Source organism: Suricata suricatta, chromosome 1, assembly GCF_006229205.1.
Source record: "Suricata suricatta isolate VVHF042 chromosome 1, meerkat_22Aug2017_6uvM2_HiC, whole genome shotgun sequence".
NCBI lineage: Eukaryota > Metazoa > Chordata > Mammalia > Carnivora > Herpestidae > Suricata > Suricata suricatta.
In genome coordinates this window covers 96,107,441-96,132,325 of record NC_043700.1, presented here as the reverse complement: position 1 = coordinate 96,132,325, position 24,885 = coordinate 96,107,441, and the positions used below count along the sequence as shown (strand labels likewise).

The following is a 24,885-nucleotide window of genomic DNA, read 5'->3' as shown; positions in this document are numbered from 1 at the left end:
AGTTTACAGAGCTCCCTTCCTCTCCGCCATCTTGGCTCCTCCCCCCAAAAATAGAGTCTTAATATTGAAGGTGGGAGTTTTCCTAGGTCCAGTCACTGTAGGTTGGGTTGCTTCATGATTAGTACTGTGGACTTAATTTTTGTGTCACTAGTTAGATTTCCCTCCATTTTTCTCAGACTACTTTTGGAAAATGTAAGCTGTTGGTCACAGTAAGAAAAAAAAATGGAAGGGCAACTCTTCATTGATCTTAGTAAAAATTACTCAAAACCACAACCCAATGATAAGTAATGGTATTTATTTTATGTGTATAGTACCAGTAGAATCAGTAGGTTTAGTAATGACACCAGAGTGTGTTTTAACAACCCTACAGGTGATTTAGATACATCCTAAAGTTTGAGAACCTGAAGTACGATGAGATGCTTAAAGGCTCAGTACTCTGACATAGAATTCTTATTAACAAACTTGATGGGTGGTGTCTCACACATAATAATCTCATTCTTGTTAAATATACAAAATACTACCACGTTTTATAAGTTTGGATGGGAACCTAGGTGATCATAAGGAAGGAACTTGGGAAACTGAAGTCTTGGATGGTGGGAGGAAAGCAGTTTACTCGAATGTAGTCAGGAGTTACTTGTAAAACTTTGATATACAGCAAAACCAAAATAAGAAGTTAGTGTAATATGTGAGGAAATAATAATAGTGATGAGGAGGCTTCTGTGGGGAAGCTATACCTAACCATCCATAACTGGAATAGAGACCTCTAAAGTCTGAATATCAACAAGTAAAGCTAGAATGGGAAAAATCTTTGGCCTATAAATTTAATTTTTTTTTCCTGAGAGACAGAGAGAGCGTGAGCAGGGGAGGGTCAGAGAGAGGGGGAGATACAGAATCTGAAGCAGGCTCCAGGCTCTGAGCTGTCAGCACAGAGCCCGACGTGGGACTCAAACCCACGAACCGTGAGATCATAACCCGAGATGAAGCTGGACTCTTAACCAACTGAGCCACCCAGGCGCCCCTGGCCTATAAATTTAGATGATTCCATTTCATTTTTCATTAAACAAATATGAAAACTAGGTAAAAGTTGTTAATCCTTCTAGGAATTTTGGATGACTGGACATTTGATATAAAACTTTAGCATGTCTTCTGTGTTGTTTCTGTTTTAGTTTTCCTTGTGAATTCTTTCCCCTCCACTTGCCTTGAAGGTTATGGTGGTTTGAATTCCTTACTCTGACACCCTACTTGGTTCACAGAATTTCTTCAAAGGGATACTTTTGGGGGTGCCTGGGTGGCTCAGTCGGTTAAGCCTCCGACTTTGGCTCAGGTCAGATCTCATGGTTTGTTGGTTCGAGCCCCGCATCAGGCTCTGTGCTGACAGCTTGCTCAGAGCCTGGAGCCTGCTTCCACTTCTGTGTCTCCTTCTCTCTCTGCCCCTCCCCCTCTCATGCTCTGTCTCTCTTTGTATCAAAAATAAATAAAACATTAAAAAAGTTAAAAACAACAACAAAGGGATACTTTTGTTCTGGGGCTTACAAAAGTATCAGAGCACTCAGAAGGTGGGAGAAATTCAACTTTATTTTTATTGAATTTCAAAACAAGATATTGCCAGAGGTTCCATATTTTACCTCTCATTGGTCATTCAACAGATATTTGGTGCTTTCTATTGCCAGGTATTTCTTTAGACAAGACCCTGTCCCTCCATGTATGACCTATCCTCTAAAGCTGGTCCTAATACTGTTCATGCTGAATTTGGAGCTAACCTGGCTGTCTGATGCATTTCTCAGAACTAGTTCAGGGGTTCACCTAGCCTTACTTTTATCCTGCATTGGCTGTAAAAAAAAAAAAATGAAATAAAACTCAAAACTTACAGGTCAATATAGTTTTCCACACTTTTTGTATTAGGATATTTTTCTGTATAAAATGTCATTTGTGAAAACATACTGTGAATTATTGCAGCGTTCATTCTGACTTATTTTTCAAGGTAACGTTATGGGACCATATTTTGCTTTTTGTGCTGTGGTGGATGGTATTCAATATAAGACTGGACTGGGACAAAATAAAAAGGAGTCTAGATCCAATGCAGCAAAATTAGCTCTTGATGAGCTTCTACAATTGGATGAACCTGAGCCAAGGATTTTGGAAACATCAGGTAAATCCTCTTGATTATAAACTATTTGTAAAATTAATCTTTTTCAGAAGGAATCACCTAAAGGATTTGTTAATGAAGAATTACTTGGTAACTATAGGAGAGAAGTCAGAATTTATTTTCTTCCATTGCTGTCTGATTGCTGATTTTGTTCTAAGTTCAACTCTTTTTTCATGTACTTTTATTTTTTGGTTGCTTAAAAGCATTATCTAATTATTTATTTTGCAACATCTTGTAAGTTTTGATGTATAGGTTTTTTTTTTTACGTTTTCAAATAGTTGGTCATACTTTGGATTTATTCAGTACTTGAGAAGTACTTTGTTAATTTTCATGTTATTTTCTCTTCAGTGTTTCTCAGATTTATTAATTAAAGGGCTAGGCATATGTCTTGTATAAGCTGGCACTATAAGTGTCATTATCCTTATTTTATTGAAATGCTTTGATTTTTACATGTTATTTGACCTATAGAGAGCAGTGATTGCATATTGTTACAGTGAATACTTTTTAAAAATTCAATATAAAATAACTTTATCTTATATATTTTATGTGTTATATGTTTTGGTCTTGAATTTTTTTTAATTCTCATAGTGATACTTTGATACCTTATGTATTGGTCCAGTGTCTTTATCCTGTTGTTTTGTTTTTAAAGATTGTCTTTTGTGCATAAAATTAGATTTTTTTGACCTAGTCAACAAATAATTCAATAAAAAACTTTTAACATTTGCACTTACTATGAATATCTGATGTCATGTTATCCAGTTCTTCCTTTTGTCCTGTGGATAATGTTTTCTTTGACTTTTTTTCCTGTTAAATATTTAGAAGGTATGGATTTTAACCTAGAAATTCCTATTTCTAATATGAGGTCAATTTTGATAATTTTGAGTTCTGACTTTATCATTTGATAATTTTGCTATCTTTACCAGTATTCATGTTTGTCCATCATTCATTTATCTATTCTCATACTGCTTTAAGCACTTAGTGAACAGATCTTACTGACCTGGAGTTTAGTGTTTAAAGCTAAATAAATAAGATTTATTTAATTTATTTTTTTTATAGATATGTTTTTGCCTTTCCCGAGTCTTTAACAAATTAATGTGAAATGCAGAACCTGTGATAAAAATAATATTCTTAAGGGATTCCTTCAGTTTATTTATTGAAATCCTTTATCTGTGATTATTTGATCAGCTATCAACCCATCTAGGTACATCCCCAGGAATATTTTCCCCAGTTTCCTTCCAATAGTAGCATGCAGTAGACTCAATAAATCAATAAATATTTTCAGGATGTGCTGTGTTTCAGGGACTGTGGTAGGTACTGAGGATCTAGAATTAAATAAGACCTGTCCTCTACCCTCAAGGAGCTAAGATGTGAAATGCTTTTAAATTAAAACGTATTCCCAAACATCTAACTTATTTTTTAAAATCATTCTAACTTATTCATCAGAAATGATGTTTATGGTTGGCTTCTAATGATAAATACCTCAAAATGCTTATTTAGGATTAGCAAATGTTTTTACTGGTGGGCTGCAATTTTTAGTTTCTAAACATCTATCTTCTCTCTTCTTTGTGAAAATTAAGATAGCATTTTCCCATCTCCACTGGTACCACTTTGTATTCATCATTTTTTTCTCAAAAAGTTCCAGTAGTGTTTTAATTATGACTAAAAATATTTTAATAATGTATTTTCTGTGGTCACAAAGCTTGGTAAAAATATGTCACCTTTTTCTTTATTTTTTTAAATGTTTTTTGATTTATTTTTGAGAGACAGCATGGGCAAGGGAGGGTCAGCGAGAGGGAGATACAGAATCTAAAGGAGTCTCCAGGCTCTGAGCTAGCTGTCAGCACAGAGCCTGACATGGGGCTAGAACCCACAAACTGTGAGATCATGACCTGAGCCAAAGCCCCGACGCTTGACAGACTGAGCCACCCAGGCGCCCCTCTTTATTTTTATTTTATTTTATTTTAAATATTTTTTTAATTTTTTAAAAATGTTATTTATTTTTGAGAGAGAGATACACAGCATGAGCAGGGGAGGGTCAGAGAGAGAGGGAGACACAGATTCCAAAGACAGTCTCCAGGCTCTGAGCTAGCTGTCAGCACAGAGCCTGACGCGGGGCTTGGATCCATGAACCATGAGATCATGACCTGAGCCAAAGTTGGACACTTAACCGACTGAGCCACCCAGGAGTCCCTACTCACCTTTTTATATATAGTGAACTACATTTTTTTTAAATGTCCTAAACCACTAGTTTAAAGGAGATTTACTTTTTTTTCTGAAGGGGTATGGAAGATAAGAATTGAATGTTTCTTTTTCCTGTGAGACCTCAGTTTTCTGGTCTCCTACTCATAAAACTTAAAAACTTATTTTTAATTTTTTTTCACAATTTTGAACTGAAAAAATTATTTTCCACGTATATCTTCATTCCTATTTTGTATGTGGTGTTTTTAGGTATAATCATATTTTTTTAACTGTATAATACTTTTTGCCCTAATTTTTTTCCAGGACAGTGTTATGCAATATACAATAATACTCTAAGATTGTGAAAATCTTAACACTTTTTATACAATTACTTAAGAATCTGGTTCTAAGTTTCGCTTATTTCAATACTGCTTTTTTAAAAATCGAGGTTTTTAAATTAACAATAGAAATCTCCTATGACCCAGCAATAGCACTGCTAGGAATTTACCCAAGGGATACAGGAATGTTAATGCATAGGGGTACATGTACCCCAATGTTCATAGCAGCACTTTCAACAATAGCCAAAACATGGAAAGAGCCTAAAAGTCCATCACCTGATGAATGGATCAAGAAGATGTGGTATATATACACAATGGAGTACTACATGGCAATGAGAAAGAATGAAATCTGGCCATTTGTAGCAATGTGGATGGACCTCGAGGGTGTCATGCTAAGTGAAATAAGTCAGGCAGAGAAGAACAAATACCATGTTTTCACTCATAAGTGGAACAGGAGAAACTTAACAGAGGACCATGGGGGATATATAGTTGGGGAGAAGGAGGGAGGCAAACCATGAGAGACTCTTGAACACTGAGAACAAACTGAGGGCTGATGCAGATGGGGGAGAGAGGAAAGGGGTGATGGGCATGGAGGAGGGCACTTGTTGGGATGAGCACTGGGTGTCATATGGAAACCAACTAGACAAACTATAAAAGAAAAATCGAGGTTTTTAGTGTGGTAAAATAAAATTTTGCCTGCATATATATAAGAATATAAATTTTAGTACTATAACCATTTTAAGTGTATGCTTTAGTCTTAAGTACATTCACTTTGTTGTATTCAACATCCAGAACTCTTTCCATCTTCCGAAACTGAAATTCTATGCCCATTAAAAAATTACTCCTCATCCTACCCCCACTTCACACCAAGCTCATGGCAATTACCATTCTGTTTTCTGTCTATGTGAATTGTCTGGGTACCTCAGATGGAATCATGCAGTATTTGTCTTTATGGCCACTTACCATTATGTCCTCAAAGTTTATATTGTAGCACATATCAAAATTTCTTTCCTTTTTAAGGCTGAATAATATTCTCTTGTATGTATATACCACATTTTGTTTATCCATTCATCAGTTGATAAATACTTGCATTGCCTTAACTGTTGGCTCTTGTGAATAATGAATGCTGCTGTGAATGTAGGTGTATGAGTATCTCTAACACTCTGGTTCCAAATCATTGGATTTTATACCCAGAAGTGGAACTGCTGGATCATTTGGTAATTTTATATTTAATCTTATAAGAGCTGCCATATTATTCTTTATAATGGCAGCACTGTTTTACATTCCTGCCTATAGTAAGGAAAGGTTCCAGTTTTTCTAATTTTTTAAAATGTTTTTTATTTATTTTTGAGAGACAGAGTGAGACAGTGTGAGCAGGGGAGGGTCAGAGAGAAAGGGAGACACAGAATCTGAAGCAGGCTCCAGGCTCTGAGCTGTCAGCACAGAGCCTGACACAGGGCTTGAACCCACGAACTATGAGATCATGGCCTGAGCCAAAGCTGGATGCTTAACCGACTGAGCCACCCAGGCACCCCACGGCTCCAGTTTTTCTACATCCTCATCAATACTTGATATTTTCTGGGGTTTTTTTTTTGATAGTAGCCATTCTACTGGGTATGATGTGGCATTTCATTGTGGCTTTGATTTGCATTTTCCTACTTACTAAAGATGGTGAGCATTTTTCATGTGCCACTTGTATATCTTCTTCAGAGAAATAACATACTCAATTCCTTTGCCCATTTTTAAATTGGGTCATTGATCTTTCTGTTGAATTTTAGGAGTCCTCTATCTAGTAGTCACCTCCTTATTCACAGTTTCACCTTCTGTGGCTTCAATTACCTGTGGTGAACTGTGGTCTCTAAGCAGATGATCCTCCTTCTGACATGTCATCAGAAAGTCATTAGTAACCTATCCTACATCATAATGCCTATGTTATACACTTTACTTCATCTCATCACATTATCTCCCATTGCAAGGAAAATGAGTACAGTACTATAAGGTATTTTGATAGAGGACTATAGTCACATAATTCTTAGTATAATGTGTACTAATTTCTTACTGTGCCTAGTTTACAAATTAAACTTTATCAAAAGGATGTATATATGTGTGTGTGTGTGTGTGTGTGTGTGTGTGTGTGTAAAAACATTGTGTATATATACGTACATATACACACACAGGGTTCAGTATTATCTGCAGTAGAACTAACCCCCTCAGATAAGAAGAGGACTGCTGTATGTTCTGGATATCAATCCCGTATCAGATATGTGATGTACAAATATCTTCTCCCTTCTTGTGATTTACATTTTTACTGTTATTATTGGCTTTTGATTCACAAAAGTGTTTACTTTTGATAAAATCCCAGTTTTTTGTTGCCTGTACTTTTAGGGTCGTATCCAGGGAATTATTGCCAAATCCAGTGTCATCATCAAGCTTTCCTCCTTTGTTTTCTTCTAAAAGTTTCATGGCTTTTGCCCTTATGTTTGGGTCTTTGATCCATGTTGAGTTAATTTCTGTATTTATTGTTAGGTAGGGGTCTATCTTTAATCTTTTACATGTGACTATCCAGTTTTTCCAGCATCATTGAAAAGACTGCCTTTTCCCTTTTTGAATGATGCTGACACTGTTGTCAAGAATCAGTTGACAAAATAAGAGAGAATTTATTGCTGGACTCTCTGTTCCATTGGTCTATATGTCTTTATGCCATTACCATACTGTTTTATTTACCGTCACTTTGTATTGAGTTTTGAAATAGGGAAGTGTGAGTCTTCCACCGTTGTTCTTTTTCAAGATTACTTTGTCTATTTATACAGTGTGCCTTGAAATGCAGTCCAACTGGTACTGTCACATTTTGTTTATTGAAATTATTTGTGCTTGATAAACAGGATTTAATATCTGTGGATTTCTTTCTACTTGTGGCTAGCACACTTCAGTAAATGGAAAAAATCCCATCTTCCTCTGAATTTTTAAGGTTCCGCTTTTCTAAAGTCCAGAGTGTATATATCTAACTATAGTTAGCCTTTGCTTAACTAATGGGAACTGCAATATGACATTGCCAGTCTTTACTTGCTAAGTTTTTTTTAATTTTTTTTCCTGTTTTTTATTTATTTTGGGGGGAGAGAGACAGCACAAGCAGGGGAGGGTCAGACAGAGAGAGGGAGACACAGGATCTGAAACAGGCTCCAGGCTCTGAGCTAGATGTCAGCACAGAGTCCGATGCAGGGCTCGAACCCACAAACATGAGATCATGGCTGGAACCAAACCTGGATGCTTAACTGACTGAGCCACCCAGGTGCCCCTCCTTGCTAATTCTTATATATTCAGTCAGTATTTCATCTTAGTCAAAATTATGTACAAACAAGCAGTTACTTTGGTTCCTTTGTCTTTATGAATGCTTCTTGAGAGATACTAATTTAGGTGAACCTTTGCTCCTGGAGCCTCTTCATTTAAACTTTTATGATCTTTTTTTGTTTCTTTGGTTTAGTGTTCTTTTGTTTGTTTGTTTTTCTATGATTTCCTAAGTTGGAAAACAAAAATGGGAAGCCATTGCAAGGAACAAAACTAAAAGCTTTGAAAACTTTGAATGTAATATCCCCCTAGGAAAAACAACTCTCACATATTAAATTTTTGATAGGATATTAGTTTTAAGTATTGTGTGTAGTATTACTGTAAATAGAGAATTGTTCATGGGCATCTAAAACAATGTTTCATTTTAAATGCTTTTCAGAATGTTGCATCTATTACAACACCAACTATATAGTAGCAATTATGCTGTGATTGAAAAATTAGGAAATCCAGAAATATGTTTGTATAATTTCAGTAAGGCAGGATATTTATCAAGGCTGAGCTAATGGAGATTTGGTGGTATAGAGTTGTCAGAATTATACAGAAAAAATAATCATTCTTAGATTATTGTTTATTACAGAACAGTAAGGTACCTGCTTTTTGGAACATGGAAGTTTCATATTTCTTTATGTTTTTATTTTATTTATAGGTCCTCCTCCTATCCCTGCAGAACCTGTTGTTTCACCTGAACCAGTCTATGTCTCAAAAATACATTATGGTAAGAAAGTCCTTCAGGATGATCTTATTTAGAAGGGTAACCCAATAAAAGTTATAACAGCATATAATTAAAATATGCTTAGGGCGCCTGGGTGGCTCTGTCGGTTAAGCATCCAACTCTTGATTTCGGCTCAGGTCATGATCTCACGGTTCGTGTGTTCAGGCCTGGCATCGGGCTCCATGCTGACAGCATGGAGCCTGCTTGGGATTCCCTCTCCCCTCCCTCTCTGCCCCTTCCGCACATGTGCACATGAGCTCTCTCTATCTCAAAATAAATAAATAAACTTTAAAATATGCTTAGGTATGAAAATATATATTAGTATTTTATTATTCAAATCTGTCACACTTCTACAAGGAGGAGAATTTCCTTCTGTATTATGCTAAAAATAAGAAGAAATGGAGAGGAAAAATAGAAGAAATGACTTTTTTCATATGAGAAGATGATTCATCAATTTCATATATCTGCTCTTTTGAGAATGCTTTTCTTTGGTAGGCTTGTCATCAATAAAAACCAACGGCTTTCTGGTGCTTACTGGTTTGGGCATTCATTTTAAATAATCTGTTTCTTTTAATGGCAGTTATTTGTCCCTCAAGCACAAGAAAACTCTGACTGTAGTTGCAGTTACTATTATATGACCCAAGATCAGCTACTTCTCCATGCACCTTAGTTTTTCCATTTGTAAAATGTCCATAACAATAATTACCTTATAGGGTAATTATGAGGATTCAATGAAGTCATATCTGTAAAATACTTAAATCAGGGCCAGTAGATCCTTCCCAAATAGTAACATTTTATTATAATACTTTGTCATATTCAACACTGTATGGTAGTTATTGTATACTTTTCTCATTCATTGGATTATGAATCCTCTGAGCATCAGGAAATTACTCTTTATTTCTACATTGCCTACATAGTAGTAACACTTCAGACTTCAAAGCTTAGAGTATTTATAGAATTAAAGGGAAAAAGAGCCTGCCTGTCTCATTTCTATGTCTGGAGATTAGGATTTGGAAACCAGTTTTATGCTTATTCAAACTTGTTTTCCATTGTCTTTTTTTTTCTCATTGTTTTTCTAAAACGGCAAAGGACAGTGCACATTTATGTGCTTGGCTGGAGTAAAAGGAGCAGACCAGGGAGAGTAGGCACACAAATGGCTAAATCTACCAACCGTTTAATATAGTTACTTGATCTAACAGTCATAAGAATTGATAAAGAGAAGAGAAGTGAGGGATCAACCCAGCAATAGTCATCTCTTAATATGTGAGAGGGCTCTAGTCTATCTTTTCAGCCTCTGAACAATTTTAATGAATAGTAGAGTAGAATCTCTGGTCGATGACTAAAAAATAACATAGATTATGATTACCCTTAGAAAACAGATCAATCTGTGAGGAAGAAAGAATATATGGTTAACAGTATTTCTAAAGAAATAAGATTAGAGTCAGGTTTGGTAGGATTATACAGGGTCAAGTGTCAGAAAAGGGAGGGCAAACATATCCCTCAAGTTCATGGATAAACACACAGTTGGATGTTACTGCTTTTCAAGAAAATGGTTTGAGACACAAGTAATTTACAAAGCAGATCCTGCGGTGCCAGGTATAGAGGGTATCACTATTTCACAGTAGGTTTACTCTGCCATATTTCTGACTGGACCATATCTTCATTAAAAATAGTGATATTAGGGCGCATCTGGGTGGCTCAGTCAGTTGAGCATTCGACTTTACCTTAGGTCATGATCTCACAGTTTGTGAGTTCAAGCCCTGATCAGACTCTGTGCTGACAGCTCAGAGCCTGGAGCCTGCTTTGGATTTTGTGTCTCCCCCTCTCTGCTGCTCCCCTGGTCACGCTCTGTCTCTCAAAAAATGAATAAATGTTTTTAAAAAAGGGATATTTTGGCTTTGAAGATAGGTAGATAGGTTCAGGTTACTCATAATACTAAAAATCACTTGAAATTGGCAACTTGAAATCAAAGAAATGGTATAATAATTATGTATATAATGTTTTATCTCATTCTTCATTTTCAGTAATTTCTGAAAACATTTTATTTCCTCAGTACCTAGTATACATGTGTAAGGAAAATGATAATTACACTTGCTTCTTATTTTTTACATGCATGGTACTGAGAGATACATTTAGCACCTAAGATCTGATTATATTCACAATACTATTTCCTTCAACATCGAATTAAGATCAAGAGGATTACTGATATGTTCTTAAGTCCCAAGTGTTCTTTATGATACTTAGGTGCAATCTTTTAATGGGTAGCAAAACATTCTCTTGCCCAATACATTATTCTTGTTCTGGCAGTACTAATTACAGTGTGGTTTTCTCCTCTGTATTATAATACAAAGTTACTGCTAACTATATATAATATAATTAAAAAAATTATAATACCTTATTCTATAGACCCATTAGGAAGGATGTGGTAGTACTATGTCTATCCTCGAGTGATGTCCAAGACCAAATAAATACAAAAGGTGCATTTCAGCGTGTCCCAGTTTTTATTTTTGAAGTGATGTATATTTACATTTATAGATTCTAAAAATTTATGTTAGAAACTGGTAATAGTGCCCACATTTGGTGAGGAAACCTCTGAATGTATATCTTCATATTGCTGTTTCAGTTTAAAAAAAAAAGTAAAATTTAAAAATATCCTTAAATGAATACTGCTTCTTCTGTATCATGAGCTTCTAGTGATAAGCAGAGTCAAGATGCTGAGAATTTATCACATATTTTTATTGCATAAGGACCAGAAACCAATTTATATACCACACGTTGATGGTCTTAACCAATTTTAGGTAACTATATGCTAGCATGGAATTATAATAATTTTTACCTCTACATTGTATGCTTTGTGATAAGATAAAAAAAAATATAGCCATTACTTTATTCTTTTTCCTCTCCGAGCTTCATTTGTGATTAATTTTATGGTTGTTCTCATTCTTCTTGATAATGTGTATTTGTGATTTTTTGCCAGTAAGAGAGTGTTAACAGTATTAACAGAAACATTAAAGCTTAACAAATATAAACAAAAACACATAAATGGCCTAACTGAAACGTGTTGTTTCCAGTTAGCAGAATGTTAGCTGAGATCAACGTCAAATTTTTATCACTTGTGTGCTTTTTAAAATTGTAACTATTATTGAGCAGGTAAAAAGAATTCCTTTGAAAATTATAATCAATTATTTTTTTCAATGTAATGCATGATAGAAAATTCTTTCATTGCTTTTTTTTCCTCTGAAAATATGAAATTGACTGCCAACTACTTGATAGACTACTTAGCAACCATCATGAAACATGAAGAACTATCAGTGTCTTACAACTCAGCCTTGAGAAACACTGTGTGTTATTAGGTGATTCTGCAACCTCTCATTCTCTAAAACAATGGTTCTTCAGTAGGGGTACACAAAGCAACAAATAGCCAAGATCCTACCCCAGAAACTTAAGTTCTGTCATGTTTTTTTAAATTTTTAAAATATTTTTATTTATTTTTGAGAGAGCGAGCAAGCAGGGGAGGAGCAGAGAGAGAATCTGAAGTGGTCGCCATGCTGAGTGGAGAGCCATATGTGGGGCTCAAACTCACGAACTGTGAGATCATGGCCTGAACCAAAGTTGGATGCTTCACCTGCTTAGCCACCCAGGTCCCCTCTGTCATGTTTAAAAAAAAAAAATCCATGAGCAACTTCTGAGGTGTATTCTTGGTTATAATCTGTTCTGTGGTAATCCTAGTTACTTAAAACTATATCCCCTTTCAAAGATTAGGACTTTTTTAATGAGAACATGGAACTATGTCAAGGGTCTAAGTGCTCCATGTTTTGCAGTGGTTCTCACTGGGGCGAATACTAAGGAATGTATTTTAATCGTCACAATGATGAGGGAAGATACTGGCTTTCAGTGAGATGTTGGTTGTCTGGCAATGTAGGATGATCCTACACAACAAAGAAATGTGTCTTGTAGGACTTCTGAATATTTCATCAAATATAGATCAGTAATTCTCTAGTATGTGATACTGAAACATAAGAAATTTTCTATAAAGCTCAATAGCATGTTTTATTTAGAATTGAATGCTTTAAAATATCAGTCATGGCATAAATTATAATTTGCTTACACCTCTGTAAGTTACGAACTCAATTGTTAAGGTTATGATTGGAATAATAGAGGCCTCTGGGAGAAAGCACAGTGTTCTTCAAATTCATACTCCATTTGATTTTTTTTTCCAGAAGGCAGACATATTCAGTATGCAAAGACATCACAGATTATTAAAGAAACATTTAATAAACTAATTTCTAATCATTCAGAATATCTGAAATGTGCCAATTCATTGGCTGCTTTTATCATTGAAAGAGGTAAGTCCAAATATTTGGGAATGTGTTGGTTTGTAGAAGAGCTATTAAATGTCATAATTTTAAGATTGTATATAATCGTATTTTAATTAGCCAACTTTGACCCTTTTTACAATGGTGTAGCATTGATTTGAAGTAGCCTTTTCTAGTGGGTATGTATCATTTTTAAAAATATAATTTATTGTCAAATTGGCAAACCTACAGTGTGTAAAGTGTGCTCTTGGTTTTTAGGGTAGATTCCCATGGTTCCTCGCTAACATACATAGTGGGTGTATATCATTAAACACAAAGGCTCTCAAAGTTGAAGTATATGACCAGAAACTAATAGAGAACTGCATAATTGTAAGATGCCTAATATTTTAAACAATAACTCTGTTAGAACCACTACCAGACTGAATTGTACTTTCCATTATAACAAAAAGAAAGACTCTATAAAATAAATGAACAAATTTTCATTTTTAAGTAAGAAGATTACAGTATGGAAAATCATGAACCACTGGTTTTTCTTGTGGATATTATGATGATTCCCACTACATTTTGTATTTTATTTACCCTTTAATAATTTATGTTGATCATTAAAAGTATTTAAATTTTATATTCATTTCAGAATAAGAGATTATAGATTATATAAAACAAATTTTAGGTTTGGTTCCTCATCTTAAAGAGTTTTTATAATTTAAATGGGGAGAGAAGATATATATACTGCTGAAAGTCTGAAATGATAAAAGTTAATTATTTTCTATAATCAAAAGCATGAAAAATTCTTAGATCATAGATACTTGATAGGATTAAAATCTTTGGGAACAAATGAGACTTCAGCTGAAACTTAAGGGTTAATAAGACTTACATAAATAGAGGCAAAGACGCTTTTGGGGGAATACATGAGGGAAGAAAGCAGCAGTGAGAAAACCTTTTATGGAACAATGAGAGAAATTTATTACCAGTGTGGAAGAAGATTATGGAGTCATTTATTTATTTATTTGAAAAAATTTAATGTTTATTTATGAAGGGGAGAGAGACATTGTGAGTGGGGGAGGGGCAGAAAGAGATGGGGGGGACACAGAATCTGAAGCAGCCTCCAGGCTCCAAGCTGTCAGCACAGAGCTTGATGTGGGGCTCAAACCCAAGAACTGGTAGATCATGACCTGAGCCAAAGTCAGACACTTAACTGACTGAGCCACCCAAGCTCTCCTGGAATCATTTAAAATCCAGTCAGAAGTTGGATTTAATGAGATAGATAGTAAGTGGTGAAAGATTTTTGGTCAGGGATTGATACTGTACTATAATTGTTGGAAACAGCCTCAGACTTAGCTCTGCAACTTAAATGACTTTCAGACCATTATGTACTTAACATCTCTCTGCTTAAAAGTAGAAATTATAACAATCTCTACTTCATGGAGTTATTAGAATTAGGTATAATACTGTAAATAAAGTATTGGCAAAGTACTTGGCATTTCAGAAAATGTTAATTTATATTTGTGATGATTAAAATAAGTTGATGTCTTAGTTGGCAACAATTGTTTACAAATACTACATGGATTGGGTCTGAATTAGGGATCATATATTAGATGGTTGTAATGGAGTTACTTAGTTTAGACTTGAGATAGATATGAACAGGGAAAGAAAATAATATTTTTTAGAAATTGATGTGATTAGATGGGAGTGTCAAATGATAGATGAAAGGAGATGAATAAAACAACATTTCAGGTTTACATAGGGGAATGGTGTTTCCGTGTACACAGGAAATCTGGAAGCTGATGTGAAGTTGAGCAAATGGCATGAATGAAAATAATAAATCTGGTTTTAGAAATATGATTGTGACTATGGAGTAGGGAAAGCCTAAGTGAAATTAAGTACCCATTGCTAGAGTAACTTGCACAGTCAATAGCTACTTAAAATGTATTAGAAAATCAGATGGGTGTTCCTCACTGCTCAGTCAACCTGTGTCTTCAGTCGGGTTGGTCACACAGTCCCTGGAATGGCTGTTTCATACTTTCCTTTGTCCTCAAATACCCCACATCTTCTTTTCCATCCTCACTTTCAGTTTTGGCCTTGCCTCATAATTTATTCTGTTTGTAAGAAACTTTCAAATCCAAACTTCCTTCCGTTCTCTTCCACCAACTCTATGTACTTCCTTGATATTGTGCTCACATTTTCTACTGTGAGAGTGGAGGAAGGCTCTCTCTTACAGCCAATCCCTTCACTTAATTTTGCTTCCATTCCCTTGCACATCTTCATGAATTCTTTCCTTGGGTTATTCCCTTCTTTTTCCTGCATTATCAAAATAGCATCTCCCTGAAACATGGCAGGTCAAGTTAGAATTGCAATAGAAACTGACTTCTTGGCTTAGTCTATTGCCTTTTATAACTCAGAACTTTACATTACCATTCCGGAACTTACACTGGCACTATATAATTCACTTTTACCACAACCATCCACTCCTTCCTGGAACAGCTAAGTTTATGATAATGGAACTTTTTACTTTTCTTGTCTAATTTTATTCTCCCTCCAGGTTTCTCCATCTCAGTAAATAGCATAAGACAGACTGAAAATCTAAGTGCTTTCCCTAAGATCCAAAATTTTCTCTAAGTTCTATTGTATCCCCAAACTCTGTCTAAGATCTGATTATTCTTTTCCAGTTACCCTTCATTATTTGAATCTTAGGTCATGATCTCTAATTTCTTGGGCCCTGCATATAAAGGAGTGATCTTAAAATGTAACCCAGTATGGTTTTCACTCCCTTAACTCAGTAGCTTCACACATAGCTCCTGGGTAAAATCCACAAATCCTTAGCATGGTTTATGATGCCTCTTTCTCTAACCTCATCTCATGCCATTCCCTTCACTCTTTACTGGTCTTTCTTTGAACTCCAATACCTTTTACCTCCTCACGTTGCTCACTCCTCCTACTGAAACTTGAATTTCAGTTTCATAGGGATTCTGCAACTAGTTTACATAGGGAAACTTCCCCCCTTCCCTCCCGATGCTTATTCTTATAGTAAGAATGTACTTATTCTTGACATTAGCCCCATATTTTTTCTCCTCAAAACACACACCACGGTTTGTGGTTGGTTTGGTCTTTTTCTGTATCCTAATCAGAAGCTTCATGAGAGCTTATCTTGCTCAATATTTTATTCCTACCATTGACTTTAGCACCTGGAACTTGGTAGTATCTCAGCTGCTTTTGTTGAATTAATGAAAATCCATTAGGTATTTGTAAGTGTGAAATTGAACTTTGAAAGACTAAGACCAGAGATTTTTTTTAAAAAATCACCAACACAGACGTAAAAGATAAAAAACACAATGTTCAGAAGATAATATGGAGAGAAAAAAAGAGCAGTGAGCTTTGTGACTTGGCTATGAAAGTCCTCATACTTAGGATTTGAAAGGAAAAAAGAATTGTGTAATCTGGGCACAGAGTTTCAGGGAAATCTCAAATAAGTTATTGCAAAAAGTAAATGGAGAAAAACTGTTAGAAAAAGCATAAGGTGCTTTCTTCTCTAAAAAAGCAGTTTTATTAGAACAGAAATTGTAATTTTATTTGTAGAGAGTTTGAAAAAAAAAAGAGCCACTATGTGTAGATAATTTGTTTAAGGCAGAAGTAGAATGGCCAGTGAAATCTCTAGTAAGCCAAACCAATCTATATGTAGAAGAAATAAATGAAAGTTTGCAAACTAAGGATATCTGATGATTCTGATAAAATTTTAGATGATCTATCATAAAATATATGCATTTTAATTGAAATTATTGGACTATTAAAAATTAGTTCTTAGACTTTCAAACTCTTATTGAAATGAAATTGTGTAATTTTTTCATCTCTTTGGTTAATACATTTTAGTAACTTTAAAATGGTAAGGTAGAGGTTGAATATAGGGAACATGGAGGTCAAAATAACCTGCTATCATTAACCTTTTCAGCTGGACAGCATGAAGTTGTAGCTGTCGGCACAGGTGAGTACAATTACAGCCAGTGCATTAAGCCAGATGGAAGAGTGCTGCACGACACGCATGCTGTTGTTACAGCAAGAAGGTCTCTCCTTAGGTGAGGTAACAACTATATTTGATGCTACCAAATATTAATGCTTTCGGCCCAGAGTAACCACATATCAGTGTCTTTATTTGCAAATTGAATTTTACTGATCATTGAGCCATGGATATGATAGTCTTTAATTCTCCAAGTCAGCTGATTATTTCCGTGTCGTTTTTGAAAACTTTAGTGTAATTGCAATGTCTATAATCTGTGGATTTTAGTGGCTTTCTATTATCAATACCTATGAACCCAGCTTTAAGAGCCCTACTCTTTTTTAATATATCTTTATTACTGATCAAAGTAATTAAAAGTATATAGCTTTAGATCTGGACCTAGTAGGCTTGGTAATATTTCACTCCTGAATTAACCATATTTATCCAAAGACATTGCCAAAACCAGTAAGTTTCCATTCATGAAGTCTATGCAAAGTTTATAGCAGAATATAGATAAGGTATGCTTTTTAAAAAATTAAAATATAGTTGATGTGTGCAGTATTTTACTATTTCCATGTTAGGATGCAAAACTCACCACGCCTACCACTGTAGCAAATATGGTTACCATCTGTCACCATACAATGTTATTATAATATTATTGACTGTTCCCTATGCTATCCTTTTCATTCCCCTGACTTGTTTATTTTATAAGTTTGATCAGGCAGGCAGATTTTAAAGAGAAAAAAGGGGAACCTGGATGGCTCAGTCCGTTAATTGTCCAACTCTTGATTTTGGCTCAGGTCATGATCTCAAGATTCATAGGATTGAGCCCCACGTCAGGCTTTATGCTAACAGTGCAGGACCTGTTTGGGATTCTTTCTCCCTGCCCCTCCCCAACTCATGCTGTCTGTCTCTCAATATAAATAAATGAACTTTTTTTTTAAAAGAAAAAGAAAAGGGCTAAGGTGAGCGTGCCTAATTTCTTCTTCCAAACTCATCAGTCATTCTACTCCTTATGAAATGAGTTAATAGCAGGTAGGAGAGAGAAGTCAGGAATGTTATTTCTTGGAAGTCCCTTCATATGAAAACATGAAAAGGAAGAAATGTGTTAACTTTCTCCAGTGTCTGCCACATTTTTATTCTGTTAAGGCATTAAGCTTATGTTTTATAAAACTTTTTTTATGGAAATTTTCAAATACTAGTGAGAATAGGACAATGAATTCCATCATTCAGTTATCAGCATTCTCATACCAATATCTAATGATCAGCATATCCAGTTATCAGCATTCTTATTTTTTATTTTTTATTTTTTGAGAGAGAAGACAGCGCGAGCAGGGGAGGGTCAGAGAGAAAGAGAGAGACACAAAATCTGAAGCAGACTCCAGGCTCTGAACCCACGGGGCTCGAACCCACGAACTGTGAGATCATGACCTGAGCCAAAGCTGGTTGCTTCACCAACTGAGCCACCCAGGTGCCCAAGCATTCTTTTTTTAAATTAAAATTTTTTTTTTTTACTGTTTGTTTATTTTTGAGAGAGACAGAGCACAAGTGGAGGAAGGGCAGTGAGAGGGAAAAACAGAATCTGAACTACTCCAGGCTCTGAGCTGTCACACAGAGCCCCACACAGGGCTCAGACTTATGCGCTATGAGATCATGACCTGAGCCAAAGGATGCTTAACTGACTGAGTCACCCAGGTGCCCCTAGTTATCACCATTCTGCATTTAATCTCTGAGTCCTCATTTTTTGTTGGTGGTGTTTTCTCTGCTAGAGTATTTTAAAACATATTTTGACATTAGTTTGTCTAAAAAATGTAAGTATATATCTCTAATTATAAGGAAAGGATCCTATAATCTTGAAAGGTAAGTTTTAGGGAAATTCTTGAAGGTAATGCAGCTCATTGTTCTCTAATCCCCATTGGTGCTTAATGAATAATTTGACTTCTTTAAGGCCATGCATGGCCTTGTTATGTACTGGTGCTTAATTTTTCATTATTTCTAATTAAAGGACTAAAATCATGTTTTTTATTTAATAAGCAAAATAGTATTTCTCCCTTTATTTGGTTAGTATTAGTTTTTCAGGAGATTGTGTCACTTCTATAACTTAGAGTCTTCATTGTATTGTTTCTATACTCTTGTAGTTTTTGTCTTTAAAACCACTAAGAAACAGGAACCACAGTTGTTTGTTTTGGCAGGGAAGAGGAAATAGAAACAAGACAGAACACTGACACTTCATGTAGGAGGCTGAGAGCAGAACTTCTGAGAATAAAAGCAATCAGTAGAGAAATGTGTATTTTGCAGGATATGACAGTTGAGGATCCAAATGTGAATGAGTGGAGTGGTAGTCAAGGAACAGTGGTCTAAGGCAGGTCACATGGCAGACTGGGCTCCAGTTGAGGAGTTCCCATAGGATTTAACTCTTCATTAAATAAGACTAAAGTTATTTTAGGAGTCCTTATCGGGTATAAAAACTTTCAACACACAGGGAGGGACATTGCTCATAACACATGTGGATATGATACTTAAGATATATAATTTTTAAAATTCTATTACTTGATAAAGTTATAACCCTTTTATTTTAGGTATTTTTATAGACAGCTTCTACTCTTCTATAGCAAAAATCCTGCTATGATGGAAAAATCAATATTTTGTACAGAGCCAGCTTCTAATCTACTCACTCTGAAACAGAATGTCAACATTTATCTCTATATGAACCAGTTGCCTAAAGGATCAGCCCAGATTAAGTCACAATTGTAAGTATTATGAAAGTTATTTTTCAAAGCAGTGAGGATGGCAATATTCTGAATACTTACAGCAGTAGAACAAGTAACTTCATATCTGTGTTCTCCTTCTGCCTTGAGGTGTATTTGTGGCCTGCTAGAAGCCACAAATTCTTTCTCCCTCCCCTCCACTTAATCTCATCTACTTTGCCACTTTGTTTCTATGCTGTTGAAAATTTCCTTCTTTCAAGTTTGAAGACTTAATAAGTCAGGAAAGCATGTACATGTACTCTTCACTACTAATAAGAATCAAGAAATGCAGTTTGCTTTTCTGGTCAATCTGTAGCCAAAACTTCATTATCTTGATGAATCGATAGCATCAAAAATTTAAACAGTACAGACAAACACAAAGGAGAAAGCAAAATTCACTTGAAGTCTGACCATATAGAGATAATAATGGTTAATGTTTTGCTAAAAATTATTCCAGTGACACCTTTGAAAACAAGGGCAAGGAGTATTCCTGGAGAGAAAAATTCAAGAAAAATTATTTCACATTTTCAAACATATTTTATTGGAAGAGAATCTTGAACACAAATTGTCAGGCTTTTTTTTTATTCTCTTATTTTGTAGTTTTTTTTTTAGTATTCATACAGAGAAAGAAAATAACTTAGGAACTGTGGTAGGAACAAAAATAATGTATTCATTGATTTTAAGGGACACAAAGAAATTTCGACAGAAAAAATTTTATCTAAATATGTTTAATTTCTGTTTGGGATTAGTCTTGTAGAAACATGTCACTCCATTCTTACCTTGCTTTAGTTTGGCATCTATTTCTATTAGTGACATTAAATGAACACTAACCAGTTAAACATGTTTGAAAACAATTCTTTATTTTCAATGTTTATTTATTATTTTGAGAGAGATGTACATGTGGGGGGAGCGAGGGGGGGACAAAGAGAGAGGAATACAGAATCCCAAGCAGACTCCATGATGTCAGCCCAGAGCCAAGTGTGGGCTTGAACTAATAAACTGTGAGATCATGCCCTGAGCCAAAATCAAGTCAGAGGCTTAACTGACTGAGCCACCCAGACATCCCCAGTTCTTTTTTTATTTTATTTTTTTAATGTTTGTGTATTTTTGAGAGAGAGAGAGGCAGAGCACTAGTGGAGGAGGGGCAGAGAGAGAGGGGAACACAAAATCCGAAGCAGGCTTCAGGCTCTGAACTGTCAGCACAGAGACCTATGTGGGGCTTGAACTCACGATGGAGAGATTATGACCTAAGCCAAAATCAACACTCAACCGACTAAGCCATCCAGGCACCGAAGATTTTACCTTGTCAACTTAAAATTTTTTTTAAGTTTTTATTTAAATTCCAGTGTAATATTAGTTTCTGGTGTATAGTATAGTGATTCAGAACTTCCATACAGCACGTGGTGTCCATCACAAATTCACTTTTTAATCCCTGTCACCTATTTAACCTATCCCACATCCACCTGCCCTGTGTTAACCATCATTCTTTATAGTTAAGATTCTCTTTCTTTGTTTGCCTCCCCCCTTTTTTCCCCTTTGCTTACTTGTTTTGTTAACACATTAATTGGGCTTAAATTCCACCTGTGAGTGAAATCATGGTATTTACCTTTCTCTGACTGTCTGACTTTCACTTAGCATAATGCTCTTTAGCTCCATCTGTGTTGATGCAGATGGAAAGATTTTGTTCTTTATAGCTGAATAATATTCTACTGTTTTTTTAAAGAGATAAAACTTTTCTTTTTCTAGGCGTCTTAATCCACATTCTATATCTGCATTTGAAGCCAATGAAGAGCTGAGTCTCCATGTGGCTGTTGAAGGCAAAATTTATCTGACCGTCTACTGTCCTACAGATGTTGTTACTAGAGTAAGCAGTATGTCCTCAAGTGACAAACTGATGAGATGGGGAGTGCTTGGTATCCAGGGAGCACTGCTGAGCCACTTTATCCAGCCAGTTTACATCAGCAGTATACTTGTTGGTGAGTGGGATTTCAGTATAAAATATATCTTATTAATCAGTGTAAAACCAGATTTTGCATACATGAGCTTTTGTATAATGTAAAAAAAATACATCACTGTTCTGTTGAGATTTTCATTTCATGGTAGCTTATAATCATACTTAGTATAATATGACTTTTGCCTTCTTATCAGGAAGAAAATAATTTATATTTTAAATTAGCCACTTAGATATATTACACCTCGAACTTGCACTTTTGTTTGCACAATATTTAATTTTTTTCCTTTTCTTTTGGAAAACGATGTTTCCTTGAACTTCTCAAATCAAAAAGCTTGCACTTAGTTATCCATGAAATAAGAAAAATGTTGAGTGCTCATTTTGGTTTTTTTCCTACCTTTTTCATACACTTGGTTATGATCTGGATCCCTTAAATTGTCAAATGAGTAGGAAGTAGCTAGAGCACAAGATAAATAACGCGAATTAGTAATTTACTTTCTTTGGTGGGAGGTATTACAGAATGCTGTATTTATATTTGAATGCTTATTTCAGTCATTATCTTAATAAACAGTTTTGGGGCTCATTTTTATAGTTTTCATAAAGTCCTAGGTGTCGCAAAACTTTAATTCCCTTATGAAACACTTTAAATTCTACTGTTACTTGGTTCTTCTTTGCTTACCATTAATTTTTAATAACAGTTGCATGTACAAACTTTAGATCCTCACATGGGTAAAATTTTTGTTGTTAGGTGGTGCTATTTCTCTTATGTTTTTCTTGATTTTTCTTTTGTTCAGATATTTTATACCCATTTCTTAGGAATTTCTCTTATAAGTAAAACTTTTTCCGTTCCATATGTATACAAGATTTTGGATTTTCTTCCTGTTTTTGTTTGGCTTTAATAAATTATAAAAAGGAAAATGGTTATTACTTATTTTCTAATATAAAGCTTATTTTCTTTGTATAGGAAATACAGTATTTAATTTACAATTCAAAAGATTCATAAGGGTTTTTAGTGAAGTTTCCCTCCTATCCTAGTGCCCTTGGCACCCATTTTACTTCTGTGGCATTCAATGTTACTAGTTTTTTGTTTTTCTTTCCAAAGATAGTTTATGCTTGTAGAAGTAAATGCGTACATTCTTTTCCTTTCTTTTTTTTTCTGAATTTTATGTCAATAGACAATATAGCTCATATTGTTTGCATCTTTTTTCATTTAATAATGTATATTGGAAATTTTTTCCATGTTGAATATGTAAAGAATTTCTTCATTATTATTCGTGGCTCACTGTGTGACATTTCTTTATATAAATGTATCATAATTTATTTAACCGCTTGTAGGTTGTGGTAATTTTACATTGTTTCTTGTTTTTTTTTTTTGCCATAATTTTAGGTTTCTAGTTTGTTTGTTTGCCACTGCCAAAATGCTACAGTGAATGGCCTTTTTGTATTTGTTATTCATAGAATGTAAAAGTATATTGCTAGATGAATTCCTGGAAGTAGAATTGCATGCAAAGAAGTATGTGTTTACAGTAATTTACAGTGTTTACAGCGTGTACTTCTAAATATACTTCTTCCAAATACATATTCTTGTAGATGATACATTTCTTAGTTTTAATTTGGTTACTAACGGTCTTTGCAAAGTTTTCTTTTAGTCAGGTCAGATACTCTCTCAGCCATTTAAACTTTTCTCAATCTCCTTTAAGAATAGGCTCTTTTTGAATGTCTATTAAGTATCTAGGAATTATCTATGCTTTCTCTAGAATCACAGCTTTCTTTGACTTTAATGAAGAAAGTATTTTAAAATATGTCATTTATAACTCAATACTATATTTAGTTTCTCAAAAGGATGGATATAGGCTCTTATAAAATTATGTAGAATTTAGCTAGTGGTTTGGGATAGTAACTTAAAATTAAATCTTGTCACTTTGTGTTCATCTTGCACCTAGCAATGGGGAACACCAGGTAACAATAAAAACACTATGTAAGACTTTGTAAAATTGTTTCTGCTCTCTTTTCCTGATACCTTTGAGGGACACATCTAAAGCTAACTGATGTTCTGTCTGGTATTATCTAAATGATTTTAATGTGTTTAAGTTTATAAAAAATGCACATATTTGGACTTATTATGATCTCTATTTTGTGTCTGGGGGAAGGGGTAGGTAGGGAGTTTTGAAGCAGAGGAATGTATATTTTAAAAGAGCAACACTGGGTGATTCTTATACAGATGATGTGAATGTCTCTTTGAGAAATACTCATTTAAAGTGTCTGTACACTAAAAGGATGTGATTTGTGGAGCTAAAAGAATCTTCAGAGTTCACCAAACGTTATTAGTATTCTAGTAGCTTCTCACTTAATACATAAACTCTCTTTATGCCATTCCTTATAAAGGATTATTGTCTGTTCCCACCCCGGCCAGCGCCAGTGGGGCGGTAAATCGGGTCATAGGTTCCTGAGGGAGGGAGCGAAAATAGGGCAGGAAGGAGATACAGAGAGTGGGGCAAGACAAGCATTTCTGATCAAGCCCACTTTATTGAGAAAATATCCACACCTTTATAGGGTTTGGGGCGGGAAGCTGACCTGGGTTGGTTGCTAGGAAACAGGGTCAAATGATTATTAGAAAAAAGGGGAAACCGAAACTGAAACTTCAAACACAGCATCTAAAAGAGATCCCAGACTTGCGTCAGCAACGCTGGGCAGGGGTACAATTAACACTGCATAAGCCCGAATGCAGTTGATCTTTTGTTCAATTTGGCTTCTCCTGTCTGCCTGTCTCCAATCCCTGGATCAGGAAATGCACTCCCCTGGCCTCTAGACGGTTAATCTTGTTTTTCTGGCTGCACCCCTCAGGGAGCTGAGGCTGCCGAACCTGGCAGCTCCCTACAGATTATCTGACCTTAGCATCTAGTAATGGGGAGCATGGGATTCAAAGCCAATCTTTTCTATTAATTGAATAGCTTCAATTGCTTTAAAAACAAATTTCTCCATATTTAGGCTTGAAATTTACTTCCCTTTAATTAAATCTAGTTCTTTGAGAATAGTGACCTCATCCCTTCTCTTTTAATAAGGTTCATGATATCTTTTACAGTTCTTTATTTTCATTTTTAGAAACCTAATTTACTAGCTCAGTTACCAATGGAGAGTATTATATTTTGGTTTAATATTATAAA

The 24,885-nt window shown here is 35.0% G+C and overlaps 1 protein-coding gene across 2 annotated transcripts in view; it reads left to right on the top strand.

Moving 5' to 3' along the window:
* ADAD1 (adenosine deaminase domain containing 1) overlaps positions 1-24,885 on the top strand; it is a 51,026-nt gene that overhangs the window by 5,641 nt on the left and 20,500 nt on the right. The window contains exons 4-9 of one of the 2 annotated variants that reach the window (XM_029941311.1): positions 1,982-2,149; positions 8,654-8,722; positions 12,940-13,065; positions 16,979-17,102; positions 19,603-19,773; positions 21,517-21,746. In XM_029941311.1, the coding sequence (XP_029797171.1) occupies positions 1,982-2,149; positions 8,654-8,722; positions 12,940-13,065; positions 16,979-17,102; positions 19,603-19,773; positions 21,517-21,746 (888 nt within the window). The remainder of the gene's footprint in view (positions 1-1,981; positions 2,150-8,653; positions 8,723-12,939; positions 13,066-16,978; positions 17,103-19,602; positions 19,774-21,516; positions 21,747-24,885) is intronic. The other variant, XM_029941314.1, reaches the window with a different exon arrangement.